The following is a 12,505-nucleotide window of genomic DNA, read 5'->3' on the forward strand; positions in this document are numbered from 1 at the left end:
CATGTCTAAAAGGACATATCAACATAATTGTAAACTGTCACGGGAATTTTAAACACTTGAACTGGAACAAAATAATGGATTGTGTGTTATATCCTCACTTGTTCCAAATCTTCCTGTTTAGATCTCAATAGGATTTTTAGTCATGGATACAGATTTTTCCCAAATGACCTCTGAAATTCTTTAGGGTCCACAAAATGTGGAAGGAAGAGGATCTACTACGGACATTTTCAAGGTCAGCAGCTTAGAAAAGCTTTAGAGCTTTATAAAGTTGTATATGAGGCAACTGAATTGAACCCTACACTTTAATTAATAACTACGGAACTTTCACATGACCCTAGAATAACACATGTGGAGGGTTTTAACCTTAATCATGAAGGAATTGGAACATTCCCTCAAGGCCCCCTCTCCCACTATTATAGCTTATACAAAAGACTTGTTTTTAAAGGCAGAAGCTTTTTTTTGAGATAGAAATTAAAGCTCAAAATCTCAAGGTCAGTCAACCTGATGTTATTAAACTTATGTGCAGCTAAATCATCTTCTGTGGATTTTGAGGTAATAATAAGCAGCAATAAAGCATAGATCATTTGCATCAGGAAGACAAATTAGGCTTGACCAAATAAACCCAGTATGGCCATACTTTTTAGTACAGAGGCAATCCAATTGCCTGTCTTACAAAAATAATAATTCATCTGAGATTAAATAAAGCCTGGAGTAGTTCATTAATAGCACCATGCATTCTCATGTCAGTCAATCGGCTTTTCAATCACACAATTGATTGTATGTTTGATGAAGGGGGCAACATTTAAAAATAGTAACACCTCAAAGGTCAATTTCCAAACTTGGTATCGACACCAAAGAAAATCAATATTTTGTACTTACTCTTAGATTAAACAATGAATGAGGCCAGTAGTTATGGTCATCGTGGTAGTGGTTTTCTCTAATGTGTCTAAATGGACTGGCTTCACTGAACACATCTGTACTTCCCTGAGTACTTCACAGATGTGCCCTCCCTTCGGCAGATGAGCATTCGGTTGAAAAACAAATCAGAAAGTAGTTAGATTTTTTGGAAGTGCCCAGGCTGAAGAAGGGTCCCTCTATAAGGTGGCTCGTTGAAATAACATGTGTGCACTCTCGTTTGTAATGTCTTAGTTGGATGTATTGGACAGACTGGGAGGAAGATGAAATAGATGACAGCGTGGGAAGGATCGAGAAGGCCTGGATGGATGGCTTCAATCGGCAGATTTTTGTGACTTCAAAGATGCTGTGGCCAAACGGTTTAACTCTGGACTTTCACACCAACACATTATACTGGTGTGACGCCTATTATGATCATATTGAAAAAGTGTTTTTGAATGGAACTCACAGGAAGGTAAAAGACAAATGCTGCTGTTTTTTTTAACTCACAGGCTGCTTCTTCACAGAGCCTTGTTGTGCGGTGTTAAAAATACTTTCAAGTTTATTTTTACCCCTCTGAGGTGGCTGCCAGTAGTCTCTGTGGGGTGGCTAAAGGAGGCTGAGCATTAAGTAGTGCAGCTGGCACTTGCCTCCGGGAGACCAAGGCCAGCTCACTGTGGTATGCCAGGATTTGTGGGATTTTAAAAAGAAGCTCTCAGGATATCAGGGCTGTTTTAAAACGCAGTTTTTCTACATTATTGATGAGTTTGCTATGACCGAGCAACCAACTCTATTCAAATATCTTTAATATTTGCAGCTGAAAATTAACCGATATATTATGAAAAAGTAATTATAGTGCATTTATTTGAATAAAGAACTTCATGACATTGGAATTGAAACTGAACTGAACTTCAGGGTTATTGCTGTGAATACACATCAACTTCCTCTTGCCTCTTTTGGTAAGACCGTTGCAAAGTGATTTTTAAATTCTTGGGTAAATTGAAGATGGAGTTGACTGTCTGACAGAGGCAGTGTTGACAAAACATCACCTCTACTTTTCATCTTATAATAACCTGCATGCATATAACATTATGAACTGACTTCACCTGTGTAGTTAAATAACAGAAAATGGAATGCTAGAAATTATCAAAATGCTTCCATTGATAAGATAATAATAGTATGATGCCATACTTCCTTCTTTTTGGAAAGGAAGATTGCACGATGGACCAAGCCTCCTCATTATGAATTCTGTTTGACAAATGAATATTACATTAACCAGATAAGACCATTTCAATCATTGGTTGACTCTAACCATGCTTTTAATATTTTTCCCCAATAGTAAAATTGATTGGCATTTAACCTAATGTCACATACTTTAAGAGGTGCCAAGTAAATATTTATGATTCCTTTGAAGGGATTGATATATATACCATGTAGATAACATTTTAATGGCTAGCATATTTTAACATTCATGGATGTGACAAAATAAAAGTAAGAATCTGTCTTGATTATTCAATATATGAAAATGTGATATGAAGAGTTAAGATAAAAGTAGCAAAAATGGAATTTCCAGCCCCACATTATTTAGATAAGTTCAATTCTTTAATATTAAGTGGAGTACAAAATTATTTTTCATATTGTATACAGTATCATTTTATAAATGGTGAAAGGTGGAAAGGAATTATGTTCGGAGGTGTTACTCCTTATTCCTCTTCTACAAACCTACATGTGAAAACAGCACTTAGCACTGAGTGCTCCAGTTAAACAACAACAAAATGCAACTAGAACATTAAGGATATACTAAGAAAATCAAAACTGAAGTTAGTCAGTGAATCTTGTTTAGCTACTTACTACTAATAAATGTTTCTGTGTTCAAAATTAAAATCTTTACCTCCCTCCCTGTCATTTCCTAGATTTCTTCAATTTGCATTAGCCCAATTAGGTAGGAGAATCCCTTTCACTCCCAATTTTGTAAGACTCTGTTTTATTCCTTGGGTATTGGATAAGCAATATCACAATATTCATAATGACACTAATTACTCAGATCAGTTTCTGTTCCAGGTTATGATACTGGAATATCATAAAGAACAGAGACAAGGAAGAGTGTCAGGCAGTCCTTTTAATGTTTGCACTTTGTGACCATATGAGTAATGTCGTATATGAGAGCATTTAAATGGATGAAATACAAATGGGGTCTCCCTAAAATAACATGTCCTAAAAATAGGAAAATATGCTCACATTGTGAAATCCATTTTTTAAATATACTGAAGGAAAATATGTTAAGATGTTAGATCATTATGCTTTATACTTATTTGAGTGTCATTTTCTCTAAACAGTTATGTTTCTAAAGGTCAGTTTAGATTTTTCACAATGTGTTTATATTTTACAGATTGTTTACAGTGGGAAAGAGTTGAACCATCCTTTTGGACTGTCGCATCATGGGAATTATGTGTTCTGGACTGATTATATGAATGGTTCCATTTTTCAATTAGATTTGGTAACGAATGAGGTGACATTACTGAGACACGAAAGACCACCCCTGTTTGGGCTTCAGATTTATGATCCACGGAAGCAACAAGGTATTAAAAACCATATAAAATTGCTTCTGAATTTTACATAAAATAATACTTCACAGTATTTGCAAAAGCTTTTATTCTGACAGTGTTACTGATGTTTTATGATAAAAGGTGTCTAGTCACTCCAAAGTCAATCAAATCTTGGACTTTGTCACCATAAACATTTATTATTTATTGTTCAAAACAGCCTAAGCAAGTAACGGGGAATTTTATTTGAGTGAAGCTCAAGGTTTTCGCCAAATGCTTTCTTTTTCATGTACTTTTCACAAAAGAGGTATTTAAAGTATTTAAAGTAAAAAAAAATGCACTTAATGTTTTTCAAGAGTAATGTGAGAAGTGAGAAAAACTTTTAGTGGGAATGGAATGTTATCTGAAAATATTTCAAAATATGTGATAAATGAAGAGTTTTGCAAACTGCATCTTACTGTATTTATCTGATTAGTTTCATAGTGATTTAAAGAATGTTTAATTATTTTGAAGGGTATGAAAGTGAAATAATCTACCACGATATGCATGTGTACTTAAAATCACATAATATCATTGTGTATTTTAACTACATGAGTTATTAATATTTATTAGGCCATCTACAAATTGCATGACTCAGAATTTAGGTATTAAGCAAAGAAAAAAAACTTAGTAAATTATGTGGAAGACTTTTTGTTATGAATCTAAATAGTTACTTTTCCTTTTATTTAGAGATATTCTTGTGGAAGTTAAATGAACATACATTTCAATAAATTTATGCAACACGTGAGAGAATAAATACCTGGCTTACTGTAAAATGGACTTGGGCTTAAATCCAGGTTCCAACACTTTTTCTTCTGAAACTTTAGACATACCATGAAAGATTTAACAAAGAAATGTTTTCTTCATAAAATTCCCGTAAGAATTAAATCACTGTTGTGATTACTTAGAACAGTGCCACCTACACATTTTTAATTAATTTCTTCTTATCATTTCTGTATAAGGAGGCATATTTTTAATGTTCCCTTCCATAGAAGAATGTTAAGTAAATATTCAAAGGAATAATGTGTCACAATTAACAAAGCACATGCCTCTAATAAAAATATATGGAACTTATTGCTATGTTTCATGAGGAAATATACCTGGTGTTCTAGACGATGCCATTGACATATAATTGTTCAGAGCTATCTCTTAGATGGACAAAGCTTTTAAAGTGCTTTATAAAAATTTTCAATTAAAGGCACATTAAAATGGAAATCTAGCCTTAATTACTCACCTGTTTATACAACCTTTATTGTAGAAACCATTATGTTCCGTCTTACTGAGAGAATGTGTTTGGGCAAATTGATTATTTTTCATAAACTTAGGTGAAAAAATCAATTATTCTTAGATTCCCACCCAGTCTTCTGGTAGCCAAGGATTGACTGTTAGTTAGCCAAATCTTTTGAATAAGTAATATAGTATGGAAAGGATGCTGGACAACATATTTTTCGTTTAGTCAGTAGACATTGAAATTGGATTACTCACTTAGCATCTAAATTTTTAATATTTTTTTCCTAAATTAATCAAAGTAAGTAAAAAGCTCTCAGATGTTCAAATGCAGACATGTTATCTTACCATGTTATAATTTCAGTGAAAATTATGAGAGAGAAAATGGTATTTCTCTTTATAATTTGTGAACATTAAATATTAATTAATATTTAGAAACACATAATCAGTGGTACACAAACTTGGTTATATACTGTCTTGTTTGACTATTTTTCTAAGAATAAAATAGCTGCATTTGAATAAAAAATCAATTTCCTCCATAGGGACAGATCACTATTTCTTCATGGAATGTAATAAACTAGTATTATATAGCCTTGTATTTTCTCTCTCTGAAAGACTATAGTATATGATTGTTTACATTGTACAAACTTTTGTAGTATTTATACATGAATCTGTGAAAATATATATATACATATATACACAATAGATACTAACACACACACACACACACACACACACACACACACACACACACACCATCCCTCAGAAATACCATGAGTAATATCCAGGAATGTCATTAATGTACCATCTAAACTCTTTTAGACTTGGTGTCAGAAAATGAGTCAGCTAATTTGACCTCTCCAGATCAGAAGAGACTCTTATCAAATTACTTGTTAATAAAGCAGCTAATTTCAGGAAAGTAGATATATAATCACACTAAACAGAAAGCTACCCCTAGAAATGAATTCCTAAGTAATGCATAGGGATTTAGGGCCAAAACCTTTTTTTTTTTTTTTTTTTTTCTTATATGCTACTGTTGTTTCTTCTGATTTAATTAATAAACTTTAATTCTTTTTCACTTGTATTAGATATCTAGAAAAATTTTTATAATCCTCTCCTGAAATTCCTCATATAAAGTAGAACAATTGTATACTACTAACATACTTTTACCTGTTTATTCTCTAGGTTCAGAAGCACACTTTTATTTTTCCCCATGTTTAAGAGAATGAGATCATCAAAACTAAATGCAATATCTAAAAAAGGTTGATGACTAATTTCCTATATAGAATTAAAAATAATTGATTAGCTTCTATGTTAAATATATGAAATTTATTAACTAATAACTAACTAATTCTAACTTCCAGGAGATGGGTCAAACATTATTTAAGTCTCACAAGAGATGTTTAATATAGATACTATAGATTCCTGTTGTGCATATGAAAATCCCAAGGATCAGGCACGTGTAGCCCTTTGCCCTCAGGAAATAATGAGCCAGGGATAAACTGAGATTCAAATTCAGGTTTGTCTAACCACAAAGTGTTTTTATGTGATTAATTTATGTGGCCAATTTTATGAAAAGTATATAACTACTATACATTTACATTTTATTTAGCTCTGAGAGAGACAGAGGGGCAGAGAGAGAAGGAGATAGAGAATTCCAAGCAGGCTCTGTGCCATCAGTGCAGAGCCCAATGAGGGATTCTAATTCACCAACAAGTGAGAACATGACCTGAGCCAAAATTGAGAGTTAGCCACTTAACCAACTGAGCCAGCCAGGCACCCCATATAACTACTATACTTTTAGATAGAAGGAAACGAGTATGTCTGTTCTGCAGTCATTGTAGTTTTGTCATTGATAAATGTATGGAAAACTTTTTTATATATATATAAAGTTCTTGACTACATTCTACAACCCAGCATTCAGAGATTTTATATTATAAAGCACTAGTATAAAGACACAGTAATCTTAAATTAATGCATGACATGTACGTTAACAACATTACTGTGTAGGTTTAGTAAGATATTTATTTATTTTTCTTATTTTTTTTTCTAAGGCCCATTTCTATATATTTTTTTAATTTTATTTTTTATTTTTTTAAATATTTATATCCAAATTAGTTAGCATATAGTGAAGCAATGATTTCAGGAGTAGATTCCTTACTGCCCCTTACCCATTTAGCCCACCCCCCTCCCACAACCCCTCCAGCAACCTTCAGTTTGTTCTCCATATTTATGGGTCTCTTCTGTTTTATCCCCCTCCCTGTTTTTATATTTTTTTTGTTTCCCTTCCCTTATGTTCATCTGTTTTGTCTCTTAAAGTCCTCATATGAGTGAAGTCATATGATTTTTGTCTTTCTCTGACTAATTTCACTTAGCATAATAGCCTCCAGTTCCATCCACGCAGTTGCAAATGGCAAGATTTCATTCTTTTTGATTGCTAAGTAATACTCCACTGTGTGTGTGTGTGTGTATGTGTGTGTGTGTGTGTGTGTATCACATCTTCTTTATCCATTTATCCATCAATGGACATTTGGGATCTTTACATAATTTGGCTATTGTTGATAGTGCTGCTAAAAGACATAAATAGACACTTCTCCAAGGAAGACATCCAGATGGACAACCGACACATGAAAAAATGCTCAACGTCACTCATCATCAGGGAAATACAAATCAATACCACCTTGCACCTGTCAGCATGGCTAACATTAACAACTCAGGCAACAACAGATATTGGTGAGGATGCAGAGAAAGAGGACCTCTTTTGCATTGTTGGTGGCAATGCAACCTGGTGCAGCCACTCTGAAAAACAGTATGGAGGTTCCTCAAAACTAAAAATAGAACTACCCTACAACCCAGCAATTGCACTACTAGGCATTTATCCAAGGGATACAGGTATGCTGTTTCAAAGGGACACATGCACCCCCATGTTTATATATTTTTTTCTAATGTTTGTTTATTTTTGAGAGAGGGGGGAGAGAGAGAGAGAGAGAGAGAGAGAGAGAGAGAGAGAGACTGCAAGCGGGAGAAGGCAGAGAGACAGTCAGACACAAAATCTGAAACAGGCTCCAGGCTCTGAGCTGTGCACACAGAGCCAGATATGGGGATCAAACTCACAAACCGTGAGATCATGACCTGAGCCAAAATCAGACAACTAACCGACTCAGCCACCCAGGTGCCCCAAGATGTATATTCAGTGGTAGGGTCATCATCACAAATTGTATCTTTCCAAAATTTCCATTTTGGAAATAATCACTACCAAAAAATAACCCAGAAGGCTAATTAAGGCCTTAATGCAGTTAACATGCATGTGTGCATGCACACACATGCATGCATCCCACACACAAAGTAACTTCAAAGCAAGGCAAATTTTCAATGAGCATATAACTCTACAAGAGAGAAAGGACACATTTTATCCTTTCCTCTGATTGATTGACATTATTCAAAGTTGACTCCTCTGAAATTATCCTAGATGAAATCAGTATCTGAACTTCGGATCCCACTTTACTGGGTTTTTTTCCAACTTTTAGGATGAATGCGAAGTCTAATCTCTCTTCCAAAGTGTAAGTCAGACTGTCTATCCATCCAATAGGAAAAACAAAATCTCCATTAGTTTATATATTTCATATTAGGTATAGAGACTTCTTACTTCACATATGATAAAACTTGGAGAAGTGAAGAGTCTAAGAAGCATGTAGAAAAGGGGATATCTTCCCTCCTATCCTTCTGATGAAAATTTAGATAAAATAGAACAGTAGTATTCCTTTGTGGTGATGATTTATGTAGTTTGTTATTTGCTAGAAATAAAAGATACTTTATTAACAAATGTTAAGTTAGTAAAGTTTGTAAACACATATATTTTATTATTTTGAGTATAGCTGACACATTGTTACATTATTTTCAGGTGTATAACTTAGCGAGCTGAGAAGTTTATATACATTATGCTGTGTTCCCCACAAGTATAGCTGTCATCTGTCCCCTAGCATTGCTATTGAAATATCATTGACGGTACTCCTTATGCTGTGCTTCTTATTCCCATGACTTACTCATTCCATAACTGGAGACCTGTATCTCCCTTTCCCCTTCACCCATGGTCCCAACCCCCAACCTCCTCCTATTTGACAACCATCAGTTTGTTCTCTGTATTTATAGTTATCATTCTGCTTTTTGTTTATTCATTTTTTAAAGATTCCATTTATGAGTAGAGTCATATGGTACTTGGTTTTCTCAGTCTTATTTATTTCACTTAGCATAATACCCTTTAAGTCCATTCATGTTGTTGCAAATGGCAAGATCTCATCATTTTAATGGTTGTGTAATATTCCTGTGTGTGTGTGTGTGTGTGTGTGTGTGTGTGTGTGTGTGTAGATCATATTTTTCTTATCCACTTTTCTGTTGATGGACATTTAGGTTGATTCCATTCTTGGCTATTATAAATAATGCTGTAATAAACATGGGAGCATATATCCTTTCAAGTAATTAAGCACTAATATTTTAATATAAGCTTGTGAAATGTTTTCATATATCATCTACATCTTTATTACTATTCTTTGAGAATTGTAATATGCCTTTAAATAATCTACCTTGAAATGCAATGTATGTAGACAGAGTATATGCGTACTTACCTGCAAATGAGAAAAGCCCCTTTATCTTCTTAAAATGGACTTAGATATTAACAACATACAGGTACCTTGTATCTGCACACCCAAATGATTGTTTCTGTCATAATTGCTAACTAAAATTCATTCACTCACTCATCAACTAAAATTCATTCATTCATTCATTTATTCATCAACTAACTAATATTTATCAAACACTCGTCTTTTCGAGACTCTATTGGGGGTAGAGTAATTCCACTTCTCTTAACTAACATATTAGGTTTGGGGGGAAAGACAAAGATTTTGGCCCAGACAGACCACTATCTTGAACTTATTTTTAAAAGATACTCCTCATTTGTTTTCCTTCATTATTTGATTTTTTCAAAAGTAATTACTTCCAAAGTAATTTAATCTAGGATTTCATTATGTTGTTTTCACTGTGTTATTTCTCTGCCCTTTATTGATTTAATTTTATTTTGTCATATATAAAAGTGTTAAGAGTATAAGAGCATAAATTTTAGATTAAAAAATCCTTGTTTTCAATTATTTAGAAATAATTATAATAAATAATCCTTATTCTACTTTATTTGTTTTTTAATAAGGACTATTTATTTCTAGACATTAGAAAAGTCATTTAAACCCTATCTCTTCAGTAGTCACATTTGCATATGAGATAAGCCTACCTTAAAAGCTTATTATAAAAATTGAATTAAATATATAAGTAACAAACAAATAAATAAATAAGGTAACTATCCCTGACATCGATGCACTGTGAATTTTCAAAATGATAGCTATCGATTGTTAATAGGCACTCATTCATTAATATTGGCATATAATTTTTTTAATCTTTATTTATTTTTGAGAGAGAGAGAGAAAGACAGCATGAGCAGGGGAGGGGAAGAGAGAGAGGGAGACACAGAATCTGAAACAGGCTCCAGGATCTGAGCTGTCAGCACAAGCCTGACGTGGGGCTCAAACCCACAAACCACAAGATCATGACCTAAGCCAAAGTTGGATGCTTAACCAACTGAGCCACCGAGGCGCCCTGTGTATAAAAATTTTAATGCTGTTTGTCATTAAATCATATTTTTAAGAGAATATTTTTACATGAAAAGTTTTGCAACCTGCTAGAAATTCAATAAAAACTGCCACATGAGCTGTATCTGAAATATGTTGAAGTAAACTGAAGAATATATATGATTTAGGCAATTCTCATGAGAGATATGAAAGTATTCAAATTAATTTAGATTTTGGATTTCTATCATGACAAGAGAATATCACTTCCTCTTTTTTAATGTATAGAATTCATTGAAAGGAATATATTTAAAAGTTCAAGTAATGGTAATTTATTTTTAAATACTTAAATTTCATATTGAATAAGAATAGTAAGCACGAATCATGCTATTGAAAAAATAATAATAATGGATATTTAGCATATATTTTCTTTTACTTTAAGGTTTTATTTATTTTTGAGACAGAGAGAGACAGAGCATGAACGGGGGAGGGTCAGAGAGAGAGGGAGACACAGAATCAGAAGCAGGCTCCAGGCTCTGAGCTGTCAGCACAGAGCCCGACGTGGGGCTCGAACTCACAGACCGTGAGATCACGACCTGAGCCGAAGTTGAATGCTTAACTGACTGAGCCACCCTGGCCCCCCATAGCATATATTTTCTATATGAAAATGTGACATGATATACTGCTTTCAGTACTTCCTTTTTACTGTTTTTAAATTCTTCATATATTTCTCAAAATATTTGGATTAAATCAAAATTTCAATAATCTGAATGTTACTAAAGTAATGAATATACAGTTTGTACATAATATTCATAAAATATTGAGAACACCTATTTCCCTATGAAGTATTACATTTTTAGTCTATGGTTATGGAAGAAGCATGGCTGTATCTGAACACTACTTAAAAAAATTGCTACATCTCTTGGTACCTGGGTGCCTCAGTCCATTAAGCAACCAGCTCTTGATTTTGGCTCGGGTCATGATCTCAAGGTCATGAGATGAAGCCCTGCTTCAGTCTCTGTGCTAAATGTGGAGTCTGCTTGGGATTCTCTCCTCCCCCCCTCTCTCTGCCCCTGCCCACCCTCCACAAAATAAATAAATAAACTTTAAAAAAAAAATTTCTCCATCTCTTGTTGGAAAAAGTTTGAACTAAGTTTCATTATCCTCTGAGTTCAGAAATTGATACTAAAACCTGAATTATTAGTTTCCGTAGCTTTCAAGTATATTTTTACCTTTTATAAACATACAAAATTTAATTTACTTCTCAGAATAATGAAAAGAAATGAATATATAATTCAGATTGTTTCTTGCAATCTGTAGACACACAAAATAATCTATGAGAATGAGTTAAATATTTATTGTATATAGCACCATTTTGAAGGTTTTTTTTGTTTTTAAAGTCATTCCTTAATATTCGCTATATAGCACACCTAACCCAGTACAATAATCTCATCTGTCACACCAGTCACATTTTTTGGCACTGTGCTTCAACTGCCAATACAACTTTAATGATTACATTATTTTAGTGTAGTCATTCTAAGTAATTAAAAACTATTTTTTAGTGTTTGAGTTAGAGTTTCTGATATAATCAAATGTTACTTATTGATACCTTGAAAACTGCAACATAATGTAAAATAGCCTGGACATTAACTTTGCCAATTAGATTGCTAGTGTTATAGACTTCTTTGTAACATTATGTAGGTATATATAGAAGTAAATATGCTTTGTTTCTTGCCTTTCCATCTTCTAGGAATAAATGTCATCAAAATGATGATTACCCAGATTGTATAGAATCTCCAACCCTTTCAAAATTTTATGTCAGGTTTATCTTAGTTTCCAAGGGTATCTCACAGATGTTTATGGATAATACCTTTGTGAATCTCCCCTGCTTTATTGATATCTATTGCTTACCTTATCAGTGCTTCTGCTGGTTAGGTCTACTGGGATGGTCCAATGGGACGACACTTCTACCCTTGTGCGTTACACATTCTACTGGCACTACAAGACCATTCATTTTTAAAGTTTCATAGATAAAACCTGTGTTTCTTGGACTCATCAATGCACTAACATGTCAATGTGCTCCTTGAACAAGAGGGAAGTATATTCCACTCCTTTCCCTTGTGCTCATTTGCTTTCTGTTCACTTAATATCCAAAGTCACATTCTAAGTGTTAATGATCTAATTTAGGAAGAA

General features: G+C 33.5%; 1 protein-coding gene across 3 annotated transcripts in view; it reads left to right on the forward strand.

The window, feature by feature from the left end:
- The window catches only part of LRP1B (LDL receptor related protein 1B), a 1,899,539-nt gene that overhangs the window by 1,149,311 nt on the left and 737,723 nt on the right, over window positions 1-12,505 (forward strand). For all 3 annotated transcript variants that reach the window (XM_078451331.2, XM_078451332.2, XM_078451333.2), the window contains exons 13-14: window positions 1,150-1,369; window positions 3,284-3,473. In XM_078451331.2, coding sequence (XP_078307457.2) covers window positions 1,150-1,369; window positions 3,284-3,473 — 410 coding nt within the window. The remainder of the gene's footprint in view (window positions 1-1,149; window positions 1,370-3,283; window positions 3,474-12,505) is intronic.

The sequence above is a fragment of the Panthera onca genome, chromosome C1, assembly GCF_046562875.1.
Source record: "Panthera onca isolate mPanOnc1 chromosome C1, mPanOnc1 haplotype 2, whole genome shotgun sequence".
Lineage (NCBI taxonomy): Eukaryota > Metazoa > Chordata > Mammalia > Carnivora > Felidae > Panthera > Panthera onca.